Here is a 17,316-nt window from a genome sequence, read left to right as displayed (position 1 = left end):
GGACTTATGATAAAGAAGGCAACTCATCCTAGAGATAAAGCCAATGGAATCTGAACACAGACTGAGGTACACTTTTTTTCCTTCTTTCACTATTCTTGAGGTTTATCTATCTTTGGGGGGGGGGGATTATTGTAGGGCATCTAGGTGGCACAGTGGACAGAACACCAGCCCTGGAGTCAGGAGGGCCTGAGTTCCAATCTGATCTCAGACACTTAATAATTGCCTAATGGTGTGACCTTGAGCAAGTCACTTAACCCTATTGCCTTAAAATAAAAAGAAAAAAGAAACAAGATTATTGTAATAATATAAAATAAATAAACTAAATTGTCCCTCAAAGAAAAAAACCTGTTTCCTTCTTTTCCATATCTCTTATGTCCTTTCTGTTCCATGTCACCAGGTAAGAGAGAACCATCTGAGAAGGTCAATTAGGAGTTCTGGGTCCTAGTTCTGACTCAGCTATGTGTCTCAGGTTGGTTAAGTCACTCAAAGTCTCTGAGCCTCAGTTTTCCCTTCTGTAAAATTAGTGACTTAGAAATTCTTCTACACAGTCTATATCCTAAGGATGTATAAGATAGAAGAAAAGATCATTCATGTATATACACACATGCATATGTATGCACGTGCATTATATGTATATATGATCCCATATAGACACATGCCTATATCTGCACATGGACACACATGTACATGTGTTCACATATATGTGCACTTGTGTGTTGTGTTTATATATGCAGCAAAAAAAATCCAAAACATTTCTGTGGCAGTCAGAAACCAGAAGTCTGAAGATATTATTTTGCAATCAGTAAGGATGTAAGAGGAGAAATTCAGAGCAATAAAGGACAGTGAATTGATGAAGAATAAAGTGAGTATCCCTAAAACAACATATGTGCTGGTGGAATGCAAGCTCTTTTTAAGTGCTTTTTCATCACTATGTGATTTTATATGAGTTATAAGGAACTCTGTTAGAAAACTCCCTCTGCTGATGTGGACTGCCTCCTGATCTGCTCAGAGTCTGAGAGTCTCCAGGGCTACTGAGATTTGCTCAGGGTCCCTCAGTCAGTGGGTGGGAGAATCAGGTCTTCCCCTCTCCAGCTAAACTCTCCATCCTCTACCTGTCATTTTCATTTGTCCCCCCACATGCCTAAAACTCTGACCCTCTTCATTTCCACCTCCTGACTTCCTTAGAAGTCCTTAGAGTCCCAGCTAAAATCCCACCTCTGCCCTCCCTCCCTTAAATCCCCTTCACTTGTATGTCATGGCATCACTTCCCTGACTTCATGATGGAAGGAAGGACAAACAATAACAATGACAAAAGCCCACCTGCAAGAGGTCTTTCTCAATGGTCCTTACCTTTCCTGCCTAGACTATTGATTATCTGAATTTATCCTGTATGTCTGGATCTATAGGTTTGTTATCTTTCCCCATTAAACTGTGAGCTCCTAGAGAGGAGAGTCTGTCTTTTGTTATTTATCTCTGCACTTAACCCAAAGCCAGGGCTTAGTAGGGCTAAACAAATGGTTGTTCATTGACTATGATAAGAATGAAAGCAACACTAAGGGCAATGATTCTTAGATTAGTCTTGGCCCTGGAGGGCAGGTGATGAAACAGATTTCCTTCCTTCTACTCCATAATCAAGTCACTGGAAAAATAATTATGATAGACTGAAGTTGGACTCAAGTAAAAGCTAACTTAACCAAGGGAAAGAGCCAGCATCTATTTGTTTATGAGCAGAGGTGTGAATAAGGAAATGTGATCTCATTGCATGATAACTGAACTGGAAGCAGTTTTTTAGTGGCAAGTGTCTAATAACCTAGGCTCAAGGAAGGAAGGGGGGATAGAGACAGAGATACACACAGGGAGAGATAAAACAGAGACAAAGAGAGAGACAGAAACAGAGAAAGGTAGAGAGACGGAGACATAAAACAGAGGAGTCCTAGTTAGGAGTCCTAGTTCTTTTTCCACCTTTATTACTTACTAGTTGTGTGACAGAAAAACCACCCCTGAAACATAGCCCTGAGTGGGAGTCACAGGACCTAAGTTTGGTAGATCTTTTCTCTTAGTTTTCTTTTTATATCCAATGGTAAAATTGAACTATATGATCTCAAAAGCTCCTTCCAGCTCTTAAATCCCGTACCAAGTGTGCACTCTTTGCAGGACCCCATGTTTTCATAGCAGTAAATGACATTTGCAAAATATGCACCCCAAACTTTCTTTGCTGGCTGGTGAGAGCCCCCTTGCCTGTCTCTGGATATAATATATATTTTTATAAGTTTTTCAGGACCTAGCATTACTTTGAATACAATGTGCTCCTCCCCTCAGCCTCCAGGACCACCTGGAAGTTAAGAGTCATGTGTCTCCCCAAGCCAATGATTGGAACACACCCAATCTGGACTATCCAATTCCCTGAAAGGAAACCCACCCTCTTGGGAACCAATCCTTAGATTACCAACCCTGCCTACCAGAAAGTATTTCAGAACAGTAAGAGAGTTTGGTGCTTAAGATACCTTTAAAATAAAAATTAGTAGAAATTGTATTTTTAATTTAAAAAATTATAAAATATTTAGTCTTGTGAAGTTCAGCACAAGAATTTAAAACTAAAATATAAAAGTGATTAGAAAATAACTATTTGAGAATGACTAGAATCAGCAAAGAACAGGAGGGGAAATTAGGAGTCCTAGTTCCTTTTCCACCTTTATTACTTACTAGTTGTGTGACAGGACCATCTTCTCTTTCTCCCAACTAGGGGCCTCATCTGAAAAATGGGAGGACAGAACTTGTACTCTTTTCCTTAAATAGAATTGGTGTGAGAATCAATTGAGATAATGGTTGTAAAATACATTTATTTCACAAAGTTGACACTTAAATGTCAGCTTTTATGAATGTAAATCCCTGGGGAATCGGGATTCATTCGTTCTATAAACTAAATCTCCAGTATCTCACATATAGTAGTTGATTAATAAAAGCTTCTTGAATGATTGATATGCACCTATGTTTAGCATGGTTATACATGTAGAGCTACATTAGATTGCTTTCTGTCAGGGGCAGGGAGGGCAGGGAGGGAGGGAGAAAAATGTAAATCTCAAAACCTTGCAAAAAAAATGATTGTTGAAAACTACCATTGCATATAGTTGGAAAAGTAAATAAATAAAATATTAAAAAATAAAAGTTGGTTGACTAAAAATAATAATAGCAAGCATTTATAGAGTTTATAAAGTGCTTTACAAACCTTGTCTCCTTTTATCCTCACAATTCGGAAAGATAGTTTCCACTACCCCCATTTTACAGAAGAGTAAACTGAGGCAGGGGTAAAGTGACTGGTGATAGCTGCAGAGATCCCACAAGTCACTTTTAAACTCTCTTGGCCTCAGCTTTCTCATCTATAAAATGATGAGGTCAGGCTGGATGAACTCTAAAGATCTTTTCCAATTAGGACATTCTATAACTCCACAATAATGACCCTTTAATTCAATGTTTGAAACTTTTAAAATGTGACTTTTCTGCTTGAATCCAACATTTTGTCCTTTAACAAAACATGTTTTCAATTAAAAATGCATTTTCAGAATTCATCCCTTGGACATGATGAAGTTTTTAATTAAGGTTAAAGTTTGTTTTCTGACCTCCTTGGGTTGAATATTCCTTAGTAGGAAGGGAGATTGGTTTTTACTAAGCTCGATACTGCCCTCTTGTGGGATGAGAGTATGAATCCAGCTCTTGTAAACTGATGGGAGCCCCTCACTCTGGCTCTCTGAAAAGAAAACTGAACTCGGACTTCTTTGTAGTTATTCCTGTTTTAAATTATCTATGTGCAAAACAAACAAACAAACAAAGCACATCTACTTTCTAGGGTTATTATACAGATCAAATGAAATCATCTTTGTAAAGTATTTTGCAAACCTTAAAATTCTATGTCTAGCTTTTTATCAAGGCTCTTAGGTGGTAAAGTTGAACAGACCCCCTAGCGTCAGGAAGACTCATTTTTCTGAGTTCAAATCCAACCTAAGACACTTACTAGCTATGTGACCCTGAGTATATCACTAATCCCTGTTTTCTTCAGTTTCCTCATCTATAAAATGAGATGGAGAAAGAAATGACAAACCACTCCAGAATCTATGCCAAGAAAACCCCAAATAGGCTCATAAAGAGGCAGACATGACTGAAAGGATGAAACAGCAAATTATTATCATCATCACTGCTTTATAAAGCACTTTCATATCATCCTTTCATTGTGATCCTCCAAGGGCCTTATCAGGTAATCAAAACAAATATAATTAATCCCATTTTACAGATGGAAAACCAAGGATCTGAGAGGTGCCCAAAGGAACAAGACTGTAAAGTAACAATTAAAGACTGGAAAAAGAGAAAAGGCATGAGAGCAAGAGGATTTTAAGACAATAAAAAGAGGGAGCTCAGGGAAAATACCCCCATTTTCTCAGTAAGATATGACATCAAGGACTTGTGATGAGAGAGTACTGGAAGACTTGAGGAGAAAGTCTAGAATATCACCTATGGAGAAGTATGATAGAAAGCCTATAAGAAAGATGTTAAATCAAGTCACCAAACATTTAAATTTTTATTATATGTTGGTAATTGTGCTGAGGCTTGGGAAATACAAATGGAAGCAAAAAGACAGTCCCTACTATCTATAGCTAACTCCTAATGGGGAAAGACAATGCATTAAAAGATGCTGAAAAGTGGTTTGGGGGTGGGGAAAGAAGAGGAATTTGGAGAATTAGGAGCAGAAGCTGAAGAAGGAAGGAAGGAATGTGACTGACCTGGGTCCTTCCTGAAAATGGAGGTTCCAGAAGGAATTCCAGAAGCAGAGGAAAGGGTTCTGGGGCAGAGGGATCTTCCACAGGGAGAAAGCTGCCAGAGATGGATGGTAATTGTTGACCTTTGATTTTGAAAAGGATCATGCCAAACAAAGTAATGGTGGCATGACTTGAACATTATCTTTACTCTAGCGAGGGTATGTTGAACAAAGACATCCTTCCCACTTGCCTTTTCTTCACTCTCCTTTAGTCCTGAAAAACCAATCTGTTGGGAAATCTAATTATACCTTCTTAACATCTCTCTTCTACATCCCCTTTTCTCTACTCATACAACTAGAATTGTAGGTTAGGCCTTCATCATTTCTCTCTTGGGCTTAGGAATAATTGCCTTCTAAAGAGCCTCTCTGCCTTCCCCACTTCATTGTCTACCCCACTGTCAAACTGACTTCTCTAAAGTGTAACCAAAACCTGCCCTGACCCTGACCTATAGAGTCAAAAGTAAACTCCTCTACATTTAAAACTCTTCATAACATGGCCAGTTCCAACCTTTCCAGTCTTCTCCAAGTTATACCTTTCCATACATTCTATAATTTAGCTACATTGGCATATTGGCAGAGCCTCAAGCATAGCATTCTATTACCTGTCTCCAAGTCTTTGAACCATCTGTCTGTTCCCCGTATCTGTAATGTCCTCTCACCCCCACCTTTTATTTCCCTGGTTTGCTTCAACTCAGCTCATATCTCACCTTCTACTACCAGCCTTCCCTCTTCCCCTTACCTAGACTACTTTCCATTCATTCTGTACTAATTGTATATGTACTTGGTTATTTACATGCCATCTCCCTCATTAAAATGGATGATTCTTGAAGGACATCCTTTGTTAAGCCCAGTACTTAACACATGTAAAGTATAAACATTTTTAAAATGCTTGTTGATTAACTGAGTCAAACAACTCATGGTCATAGGGTTTGACATTCATATTCCTTTCAGGAAAGGACTCCGTGCTTGACAGAACCTTACCATGAGAACGTGGGAGAAGAGATGGAGATAGCCAACCTAACTCAGATCTTGAATCATGGAATCAGTGACCAGGTAGGCTAACTCACTCATATCTCACCCCTAAAGGAACCTCCTATTAGATCCCTCAATTTGCCATGAAGTTTAAAATTGATAATGAGGGAAAAACCAAATCAACTCTCCCCTTGCCCTACAGAGTTGGAAGTATTCTATTTTTGTACAGCTCAAATTTAAGAAAGTTTTTACATACAACAAATCAGGCTGTATTATTATCCATTTTTAACTTCTTTTTCCTTAGCATCCAGACAACTTCAGTACAGACCATGTCACTCCCAAAAGCAATTTCTAGGTGAGGAAACTTTGGGTTTTGGATGAGAAATAGAGTGTGATCTAAAAATGTTTACATAAAATGACATTATCATGTGGCAGATCATTGTTAGAAAACAAATTCTTAACTACTTCAAAACATTATCAGATAAATAATTATTTTATTTCCTTTCAGGTGCCTTTACATTCTCATATTGACTTTATTTGAAAAAAAATGGTAGAACACTAAGGTATTTAAATACATACAGAATATGCTTTAATGAAAAAAAAATCCTTTAAGTTGTGTTTACCAGAGAAACATCAATTTGTGATGCTGGATTTTTAGTATATTAACAAATATGTGTCTATTATACATGTGGATTTGTTGTGTTGCTTTTTTTAAAACAGCACATAATAAAGGGAGATGAATTCACACAGAGCTTTTAGACACAATCCAGGCTGCACCCCTGTAATATCGGTCAGGGGCCAGGTTGATTCTCCGAATATTCAGCTCTGTGGCAAAGGTCCTTGCTTTCTGGTAGAAAAAGAGGGATTTCTCCCGGTCCACGAGAAAGTTGTGGTAGATTGTAGCCAATCTGGTATAAATTTTCAGCTGAGCCCTCTTGTTACCTAAATCCATAGCAGCTGCAAGGGCAAGGTGGTAATAGCCAGCAGCATCAAATGGGTCCTGAAATAACAATAATATTAATTATTATTATTATTATTACTATTACAATAAAATTAATAACCACATGAGTACAATAGAAATATATATGAGAATATGAGAAAAATATATGAGAAAAAAAAAATCAGGCACTCCCAGTGTGGAGGTTCCTTCCACCAAAACTTAGAACTGGTCTTGAACTTTGTAAATAAGTCTTAGGGAGTTCCTTGGAGGAAAAGAGATTAAGTAACTTATCCAAACACACAGCTAATAAGTGTCAAACCCAACACTCTACTCCTTATACCATCAAAACACATGAAAATGAGCTTTAGGGTTTTGAAAATACTCTCCTAAGTACTCATTTTGTAGCAGAGGAAAATGATGTTCAATTAAATTAAGTGGTTTGTGCAGAGGAGTGGAGCCAATAAGAGGCAAAGCAGGGATTTATAGTCAGGTTTTCTGAATTTAAATCCAAAAGCACTTTCTATTATACTATGGTCATTTACTTAGGATCTCCACATAGAATGATATTATGATTACTTGGCTCTAGTAATCCTTGGACTAAGGAGTTATATTTTCTTCACCAAAGGGCATTCACATGTACAACACCAATTTGTGATCTCTGCAGCCTCTCTCAAGGTCAGTTTTTCCCTGGACCTGACCAGTTTCCTGCTCCAAGATTCTCTATCATCACTTAGTAACCACCTTAAAAAGTGCTTTATGATGTCATTAGTCTGCTCACCAGAGCCCTACAACATTGCTTACTATTCCATTTGGATAATGTTCTATTTGAGGTTTACAAAATTAGTGTAAGGGATTCTGGAGTTACCAAAATTAGTATTTATAGCCTCTAATCTCCATTCCATTATGCAGTGCTGCCTCTATCAGTTGAGCATACCCCCAGACTCCTTTCCTTCCCTTGCAAAAAAAAAAATCAACAAACACAGAAAATATACATTGAAGATTTTAGAAGTGAATAGCTTCCCAAACTTCCTCTCTAATCCTGACCTCTCCTGCATTTCTACAGTTGGATGGTCCAATGTCAACACAATATTCAAGGATCTGTGATTTCATCAATGACATTCCTCCTCACTGCCCCCCTCTACCAATATGGATCATAATTCCTCCTTGACATAGCAGTGGATTGTTTCATGAAATACCACGACTAAAAACTTTTATCCACTGTATCCACTGATGACCAGCTTCCTAGGGCTAAGGCTTTCTGAGCTCAGTAAGCCTGTCCTCACTTAAATGTCTTCATCCCTTTAATACAGGATTGTTGAACTAGGTTCCATATTTTTGAGGTATCCATGTATAAAAGGTGGGGAGGGGTGATTACATCTTTGGATTCCTTTGTAATCCTATTTTATTTTATATATTTTAAAGGAAATTCTGAGAAGGGGCCATAGACTTTATTAGACTGCTAAAATGGTCCACAAATCATACAAAATAATATTTTATGCATTTAGAAATATGATTCTGAGGAGGTTCCATAGTCTTCACCCAACAGCCAAAGGAGTCTGGGACACATAAAAAAGTTAAGAACTTCTGATCTAGTTCTATCCCCTTCCAATTTATAAATGAGGAAATTGAATTCCAAAGAAGTAGAATTTCAGAGATGTAGGATGAGGGGACAACAGGTGAGGCAGAATCAAGCCGAGCCTCTGACTGTGAAGGGTTGAGTGAGCTCTGCCTCTCTTGCTATTTCCTCACTGCAAGTCCTTGGAGAATTGGGTTTCAAAGCTAGGTCTTATTCTAAATTCAGTCCTCTATCCATCCTACCACACTGCATATTTTAAAATTGGAATTCTTTGAGGTCCTCAGTATTTATGGATGAAATAACATTTTATTAACAAATTAACCAGGCAGCTAGGTGGCACAATGGATAGAGCACTGGCCCTGGAGTCAGGAGGACCTGAGTTCAAATCTAGCTGCACACACTTGATAATTGCCTACTGTGACCTTGGGCAAGTCACTTAACCCCAATGCCTTAATATAAATAAAATTTTAAAAAATAAAAAAAAATCTACAAATCAATATAAAGGACCATAAACTCATTTCTAAAAAGACCCCCAATAAGCCAAAATAATATATGGGTTCTAAAGCCTTTAATATTAATAATAATAAATAAATAAAACAACTCACATTTAAATAGAGGTTTAAGGTTGACAAAGGGCTTTCTTCAACAACTTCATGAAACAGTTAATGATTTATCCCACACCACATAGTTAGGAAGTGTCAGAGACAAGATTTGAACACAGACCTTAACACCACAACTCACATATTATTTTCATGACATCATGCTACAGATAGTATAAATATTCCCCTTATTTTTCAGAGGATAAAACTGGCTTTGTCATAGACTTGCCCAAAGCCAGGGGGTTCTGTAAAGAACAGATTTAGAACTGAAACTAAAGCAGCAAGGTGGCACAGTGGTTAAAAGCGCTGTGCCTGGAGGAAGAGCTGAGTTCAAATGTAACCTCAGACACTTATTAGCCATTTAAACCTGTTTTGCTTCAGTTTCCTCATCTGGAAAAAGGACTGGAGAAGGAAATGGCAAAACAGTTCAGTGTCTTTGCTAAGAAAAACCCTAATGGGATCACGAAGAATGGGATTTGTGGGGGGGGGGGGTACTATACAAAATCGTCAGCCTCATTTTCTTCTCCAATAACTGTGGATAAAAATTTATTGAAGGAATAACTCACTGTAAGGTTTTGGGCAATAACAAATAACAAAATGGCAGAATTCAGATTTATATGGTGCTTCAAGGTCTTCAGAGCTCTTTACAGCAAGTCACTTCATCTATCAAGCAAAGGGAATATGTCTAGAGGTCTACGTTTTCTTCTGGCTTTTCTATTCTATGCTCCTAAGACTGAAAAATATCAAAATCCCTTTTCCAATTAAATTCAGAAGCGATTGCAGTGATGGATTCTGGTCACTAGCTGTCGCTGTGCATTCAGGGAGTGTTAGTCATTGAGCAAGCCATTGTTGAGATTTTCAGCATTCAGTTTTCATAACTATATGCCAGAGGTAAAAGGATCTCTGAAAATGGAAAGTCAGAGATGGATGGGCCGCCTAGTCCAACACTCTCAAGACTGCTTAGGAGGAAAGAGATTTGTTCAGGCTTACAAAGAGAGTTCTTGTATCTAATTCCATATGTCTAAGGAAATTAGTTCTGGAAATCACTATTTGGAAAACCTATTGATACTTGCTTAAAACTAAATCTGTGTGACCTTAAGCAAACACCCAACCTCTCTGTGGTCCATTCCTCCTTTGAAAAATGAGGGGATTGGACTTTTAAGTTCCCATCTCTAGCTCAGACTATGATCCTATGAATTCATCTTCATCTTCTCCAAACCTGATCTTCCTCTCTATTACATTCTCCAAGTTAACTAACCTCAAATCCTCTTTCATTGTGGATATTTTCCTCATCCCATATGTCCAATAGGTTGTTATTCAACTTAAATTAAACAATATATGCAAAATGCTTTGTAAATCTTAAAAAGCTATGCAAAGGGGCTGGCTAGGTGGTGCAGTGGATGGAGCACTGACCCTGGAGTCAGGAGGACCTGAGTTCAAATCTGACCTCAGACACTTAATAATTACCTAGCTGTGTGTCCTTGGGCAAGTCACTTAACCCCATTGCCTAGCCAAAAAAAAAGCTATGCAGAAACCTATTGTTGTTATTATTATTAATCAACCTCCCTGTGGCAGTAGATACTCATTATCATTCCCTCATTTTGAATTCTTTCTTGCTTAAGTTTTTAAGCTACTGATATCTTCTGATTCAATTTCTCAGTCTTCTTAGACAAGGCCTGTCCTTTCTAAGCATGGCATCCTTCTCTTCTTTGTTTTCTCTACACTTTCTCTTTGGGTCTACTTATCAACTTTTGTGATTTCATATACCTTCTCTATGTTGTTGTTCAGTTAGGTATGACTCTCTGTGACCCCGTGGACCATAGTTCACTTATGTGGTTCATGGGGTTTTCTTGACAAAGATATTGGAGTGGTTTGCCATCTCCTTCTCCATTGGATTAAGGCAAACAGATGTTAAGTGATTTGCCCAGGGGTACACAGCTAGTCAGTGTCTGAAGTTGGATTTGAACTCAGGTCTTCCTGACTCCAGGCCTAGTACTCTATACATTTAACCATCTAGCTGCCCCCTTCTCTGTGTAGATTAATCCAAAATCTATATAAATGGCTTGAACCTTTTCCTTGAATTTCAGTCTCATATTACCAACTGCCTGCTAAATATCTCAACTTTGATGTTTTATGGGGATCTCAAATATAAAACATTAAAAAAGAAACATATTGTTCCTTAAACTCCAAACTTGCCTTTTCTGTGGAAGAGACCTGTTTCCTTCCATTTATTCAGAATCACAAAGTGGAGTTATCCTAAGCCCTTAACTTCCACTTATCCCCTCTATCTAATCAATTGTCAAATCTTTTTAATTCTACCACCAGCATCCAATCTCTTCTTCATACAATCACTTCTCTAGCTCAGAATCTCATCATCTTTTTCTTGGACTATTATAATAGTTTCCTAATTAGCTTTCCTGCTTCTAGTGTCTTCTTGTCACTTCAATCTGTCCTCCAAGTAGCTGCCAAATTCATATTCCACTGTATTTCTCATAATGTCATTGCCCTGCTCAAAACATTCTACAGAATGATATTTTGATTTCTATTGCCTGTAGGACAAAATTCAAATCCCTCGGCCCTATATTTAAAGTCCTCTACAATCTGAGAAAGAAAATGGGGATAGAGTACTAGGTAGAAGATGGGGAAAAAGATGATTTTCTAGCTAGGGAATAGAAAGTTGAGATGCTACCTGAGAAGAATAGACTACAATAAGGTTTAAAGTAATCTCAACATTAGAAGGTCAATGGGTGAATTATATTTGGCATGGCAGATTTTTGGCAGGTAAAGCAGAGGGAGACACACAGGGTAGAGGGAGTATATCATAGACAAAATCTACTCATTCTAGAATTTTGCCAAAATCAGTCTTTTGTCTTCATTAACTCAGAATAGCAACTCTCCTGAAAAATAATATTATTGCAGATTCAGTATTGGGCAAGCCCTAGTAGACATGGGAGTCAGAAATTCTGATTCTGCAACCTGGCCCTACTCATTTCTTTTTCAGGGCCCCAGGTCTTCATCTGTAGAATGAATTCAGGCATGGGATTTTAAATGATCTTTAGAGTTTTTTCAGCAATAAATCCTGTGCTGTCTTAAAATGCCACCTTTTCCATTAAACCTTCCCTGATATATCACATCTTCTTTTTACTCCCACATTCTGAAAATATGGTCCTCATAAGGCCTTCTACAACTTTATACTTTTCTTGTACATTGGTCAAATTCTAAGTGGTATTATATTTTGCTGAAAATACATCTTATAATCCTTTCCCCCATCCCACATCTCTGGAATTTTTAATATTGCTGTCAAGATAACCACCATTTTCCAATCTCCCAGGTAAACAACCAAGGGGTCATCCTTGACCCTTCATTCTTACTCACTATAGACAGTTAATCAATTGTTAAATCTGTCATTCCTGTCTCTATAGTATATGCTCCCTTCATTTTATTCCCCCAGTCTCTTCAGTAGTATAAATCCTCATCACCTCTCACCTGAATTAGTGAAATAGTCATCTATTTGGTCTCTTGGCTTCAGGCATTTCTCACCACCATCCATCCTCCACCACCCATCTTCCACACAGTTGTCAACCTTCCTAAGGTATAAATCTGACCCCACAGCTACTGAGTAAACTCCATGAGGCCATATTTCCTCTAGGACCAAATAGAAAACAACTCCGTTTTGTATTTTAAGTCCTTACTAACCTGGGCTCATCCTTCTTCCTTTCTATTCCCATCCTTTCCATCTTTTTTACATATCACTGGCCTCCATACACTTTACTGGACAGCCATACTGGACTACTTGCTCCTCACACATGATGCTACATCTCCAAGTCTTCACACTGGTTGACCTCCACTCCTAAGATGCTCTTCCTTCTCACTTTCACCTCCTGAGAAAACCTCCTTGCTTTTCCTTCAAGTCTCTTGGTTTTCCTTTCAAGTCCTACAGAGGACCCAGCTGCTGGTAGGGCCTTCTCCTTGTAACTACTTTTTATTTATTTTTATGCACCCATATACATGTTACCTCCATTATTTGAATCTAACCTCCTTGAAGACAAGACTATTTCACTTTTGAATTTGTAGCCTTAACATAAGATCTGGAAAAGCAAGGACTTAAAAAAAACATTGATTGATTCTGATCTACAAAAGAAGACACTATGTAATTTATCTTTGAATCTGCAGCCCAAGAATCTAACATGGTTCATTTTCTATAATTAGCATTTAATATTTATTTAATCAAAGTTTTTTTTAAATTAAAGTTAGTAACAACAGTAGTTGTCATAATAATAGAGATCAATAATAATAAAACAATGGAAAATGATAAGCATATTTATTTAAGTAATTTCTAATAATAAACAGGTATAATAATTATTATTATTATAACTAACATTTACATAGTACTTATTAAATGCCAGACACTATTATTTTATTTGATCCTCACAGCAACCCTGGAGGGAGGTTCTTTTATTATTCCCATTTTGTAGATGAATAAAGGTTAAGTGATTTGCCACATAGACACATAGTAAATCTTTGGGGACAGATCTGAATGCAGTTTTTCCCGACTCTGGTTCAGGCATTCTATACATCATGCCCTTTAACTGTCCCTCTACTCTGTAGCAGGCAGTGTGTTAACACTGTGCAAAAATTGTCTCATTTGATCCTTACCTCAACCCTGGGAGGCGGGTGCTATTTATTATCCCCATTTTACAGATGAGGAAACTGAAAAAGCAACTTAAGTGAATTGCCCAGGGCCATTCAGCAAGTGGGCATCTAAGGTTGAATTTAAACTCAGAGGGGGCAGCCAAGTGGTGCAGTGGATAGATCACCGGCCCTGGAGTCAGGAGGACCTGAGTTCAAATGAGGCCTCAGGCATTTGATAATTACCTACCTGTGTGACCCTGTGACCTCTTAATCCCATTGCCTTAAATAAATAAAAATTTAAAAAAATTAAACTCAGGACTGACTATCTCTAGACCACTGAATTTAGGATGGTGACACCTAATTGCTATTCAAGTTTCATACTCTATCGAATCCCTTAACCCATAGTTGAGTTCTTCCCCTTCCTCTAATGTAGTTCAAAGAAGTTCTAGAAAATACTGTTAAACGGGAATTGTGTTTGTACAGGGTCCTTGTCCAGGTGCCCCAGTCTGCTCCCCCTACCTTTAGGTCATAGAATATGAGGTCCCCCAGGATAAGATACACCTTCACATAATACAGAGTCTCTTCATCAAACTCCAGCGGTGATGAGCACAAAGACAGGGCTTTGAGGTAAAAGTGTTCAGCCAACTCACACTGCCCCAGGCGATGATGGACAGCTGCCAGCCGATGGTAGGCTACCCGCTCATTTAACCGGCTTCCTGAGAGGCACAGGAAGGTGGGGGAGGATAAGTTAGATCAGAGATGCTACCATAGAATACAGGTTTCAAATCTAAGGAAGATGGTTTTTCTTAAAGAAACACACTATCACACACAAACAAAAATCTAAGAGAGACAACAAACATACTGGGTCATCAAAGCTCCAGGAGGATGGTGATATGGCCACTGATCACTTTTATCAATACCTACTCATTTATTATTTTCAGAAATTTGTCTTTGAGGGGTGGAGGAACTATTATGGTATGATAGAAAGAGGCCTAACCAGAAGTTAAAAACTTGGGTTCAGTTCCAAGTTGTATCATTAACCAGCTTGTGATCTTCTAAAAAAGTCACTGAATAACCATTTCTTTATCTGTAAAGCAGGAAGTTTAAACATATATTCCCTACGGTCCCTTCTGGTAGGAAAAGATGGAGAACATTAATATAATGCTTTTAAAAATCATATGACACTTTTCATGTTATCCAATTTAATCCTCAAAACAACCCTAGGAGATAGCTGCAATCATTATTACCCTCATTTTATAAATCCTCATTGTCCTTTATGCTGGAAAAGCACCAATGTAATCACAATACTGGGGTCAAGGTACAGGGTGTTTGCCTGTGGTTCATTAATCCAATACAAGCTTGGAAGACTTTATAATAGTTTGGGCACAGATAGTTTGTTTGAACACTTGGCATGGTCTCTAGATAGTATGCATCTCACCCATTGTGTTCCTGTGATTCTGCCTTGTTCAAAGAGCACAGCATCTTCTCTGATGCTGGGCAGTCCCGGAGTAACATCTCCCATGTCTCACAATTGATACTAAAGTCCTTCAGAGAGAGCTTAAGGGGGTCCTTGTATTGTTTCTTCTGAGTTTGTTAAGTGACTTGCTCAGGGTCATAGTATGGTCCAAACTCAAGATTTTCCTGACTTCAGATCCAAACACTCTATCGACCCCTTGAACCACCAGAATGTCTTCTAAAACACTCTATTCTGTGTTTTAGGATTCCTTTTGTGGATAATATCTGGACTTTGAAACTAAGAAGACCTTAGTTCTTGGTTCAGAATTCACTTTTGATGCCTCCTCACAATGTGACAATGGATTAACTCCTAGGAGCTTCAGTTTCCAAATATGTACAATGAGGACAAGAATACTAACTTTGCTATTCTTGCAGGCTCATGCTAAAAGTGAAATGAGATGATGTATCTAAAGCCAACTTTGCCATCTTTTAAAAGCATTATATATTAATATCAGTGGTTTAGCATACTGATGATACCCTCCTCCTCCTAATGAGCAAATGAGATACTATCTGAAGAGTTAATTAACAGAATATTTGACAGAGAAAGCATTTAACAAATACTTTCCTCTCCCTTCCCTTTATCCTCTTTCCCCTCTCCCTTTCCTTCTTTCCCCATCCCTTCACATGTATATATTGCTACTACCTCTCACTACCGCCATAATTCTTATAGTTGGCAAAGGTGAGAGTGAGGAACAATGAATGAGAGGAATGTTCTTATTCACAGAAGATCATCAAGGTCCAAGGCTTACCTAAGTTTATACTGAGGGTTAGGGAAGCATATGCAAATTCTAGACACTCCTTGTCGGACTTGAGAAAGTAGAGTAATTCTACCAACTTATTGCAGAGTCGGAGTTCAGTCTCCTTGTTACCAATCCTAATAGCAAGAGGAAGAGCACGATCCTGGAAAAAAAAAACAACCTATCACCCACCAGTAGATAATAATCTCTAACAAGAATTTCTTTCAGATATCCAGGCTCTCAATCCTAGAGTTGCTCTCATGCTGATGTATCCAGTGAGTACCAGATCTTTTCAATTTCCCTGCCACACATCTCAGACAAGTTACTTTCTCCCTAAGAGAATATTTATAAAATATTTTCCCCTCCTCATAACTCACAGGAAGAATAGATCCCTTTATCCAAGTCTTTTGATCTCTCAAATTATAGATTTATTCTGTTACCTTTGTATCTATCTCCCAGAGTTGCTTAGATAACATGAAAAATACCTTGCAATTAATCTAACTAGCTAGCTAGCTTTCTAGATCTAGATAAATCTAGATCTAGATCTAGATAGCACAGTATCTGGCACCTAGTGCTATATAAATGCTAATTATTATTATTATTATTATTATTGTTAATTTCTCACATGAGCCTCATTCAAATCCTCTTTTTATTGAGTGATGAATTAGACTCCCAGTTGGTCCCCCTGTTTCCAGTATCTCCTTCCCTTTCTAGTCTCTCCTCTATACAACTTCCAAAATAACCTCTCTACATCATAGGTTTAACCATGTCACTTCTCTGTTCAAGAAGTTTCAATGGCTTCCTAATGCCTCTAAGATAAAACACAAGCATGTTTATTTGACATTTAAATCCTTTACAATCTGGTTCAAACCTAGCTTTTCAGAATTATTTCACATTACTCGCCATCAGGTACTCTTCATTCCAGACAAATTGGATCCCTTACCCATTCTCAACATTTTATCTCCCACCTTCAGTCATTTGTATAGGCTGTATCCCCCCTCCCCCATATCTGCAATGACTTCCTTCTCACCTGTATCTCTTAGAATCTCTATTTTCAGAAGCCACATCCAGCATGAATCTTTTCTTGACATCTCCCCCACCCCCTCATTGTTAGGTGCTGTCTTCTCCCTCTTAAATAATTTGTATTCTGTATTTGCTTATCTATACCCATATTATTTTAGAGACAGTATGGAGTCACTGAAGCTTCTTGTCTATTTCCCAGTAGAATATAAGTTCTTGGAGGTTAAGAATCATTTTATTTCCTCTCTTTATATTTCTAATACCCAGAAGAGTACTTTGCATATGATAGGTATTTAATAAATTGAGAATGATTGATTGTGGATGAAATGATTGACTTGGACAGCTATGGATTTGATTGGGAATGAGTTGGTTGACTCAGATTGTTGAAGTTCACAACCTATATATTATAGTGTTTTTAGAGTTTGCAAGATACTTTTCATGTTATCTAATTTGATCCTCAAAACCCAGGGAGATAGGTGCAATTATTATTAGTATCCTCATTTTATAGAGGAATAAAC

The 17,316-nt window shown here is 37.9% G+C and overlaps 1 protein-coding gene and 1 long non-coding RNA gene across 6 annotated transcripts in view; one reads left to right on the top strand and one right to left on the bottom strand.

Moving 5' to 3' along the window:
* LOC141518124 (uncharacterized) overlaps window positions 1–17,316 on the top strand; it is a 120,700-nt gene that overhangs the window by 32,176 nt on the left and 71,208 nt on the right. Inside the window, exon 2 of the long non-coding RNA XR_012477095.1 lies at window positions 5,759–5,860. This is a non-coding gene — a long non-coding RNA (uncharacterized LOC141518124). The remainder of the gene's footprint in view (window positions 1–5,758; window positions 5,861–17,316) is intronic.
* Window positions 6,254–17,316, bottom strand: part of SH3TC1 (SH3 domain and tetratricopeptide repeats 1) — a 120,537-nt gene continuing 109,474 nt past the window's right edge. For all 5 annotated transcript variants that reach the window (XM_074229845.1, XM_074229846.1, XM_074229843.1 and 2 more), the window contains 3 exons: window positions 15,791–15,941; window positions 14,046–14,242; window positions 6,254–6,779 (listed from right to left, as the gene is read on the bottom strand). In XM_074229845.1, the coding sequence (XP_074085946.1) occupies window positions 6,522–6,779; window positions 14,046–14,242; window positions 15,791–15,941 (606 nt within the window). In that variant the 3' untranslated portion in view covers window positions 6,254–6,521. The remainder of the gene's footprint in view (window positions 6,780–14,045; window positions 14,243–15,790; window positions 15,942–17,316) is intronic.

This window comes from Macrotis lagotis, chromosome 3 (genome assembly GCF_037893015.1).
Source record: "Macrotis lagotis isolate mMagLag1 chromosome 3, bilby.v1.9.chrom.fasta, whole genome shotgun sequence".
Taxonomy (NCBI): domain Eukaryota; kingdom Metazoa; phylum Chordata; class Mammalia; order Peramelemorphia; family Peramelidae; genus Macrotis; species Macrotis lagotis.
The sequence above is the reverse complement of the archived record's forward strand: the minus strand, read 5'-3'. Positions and strand labels throughout refer to the sequence as shown.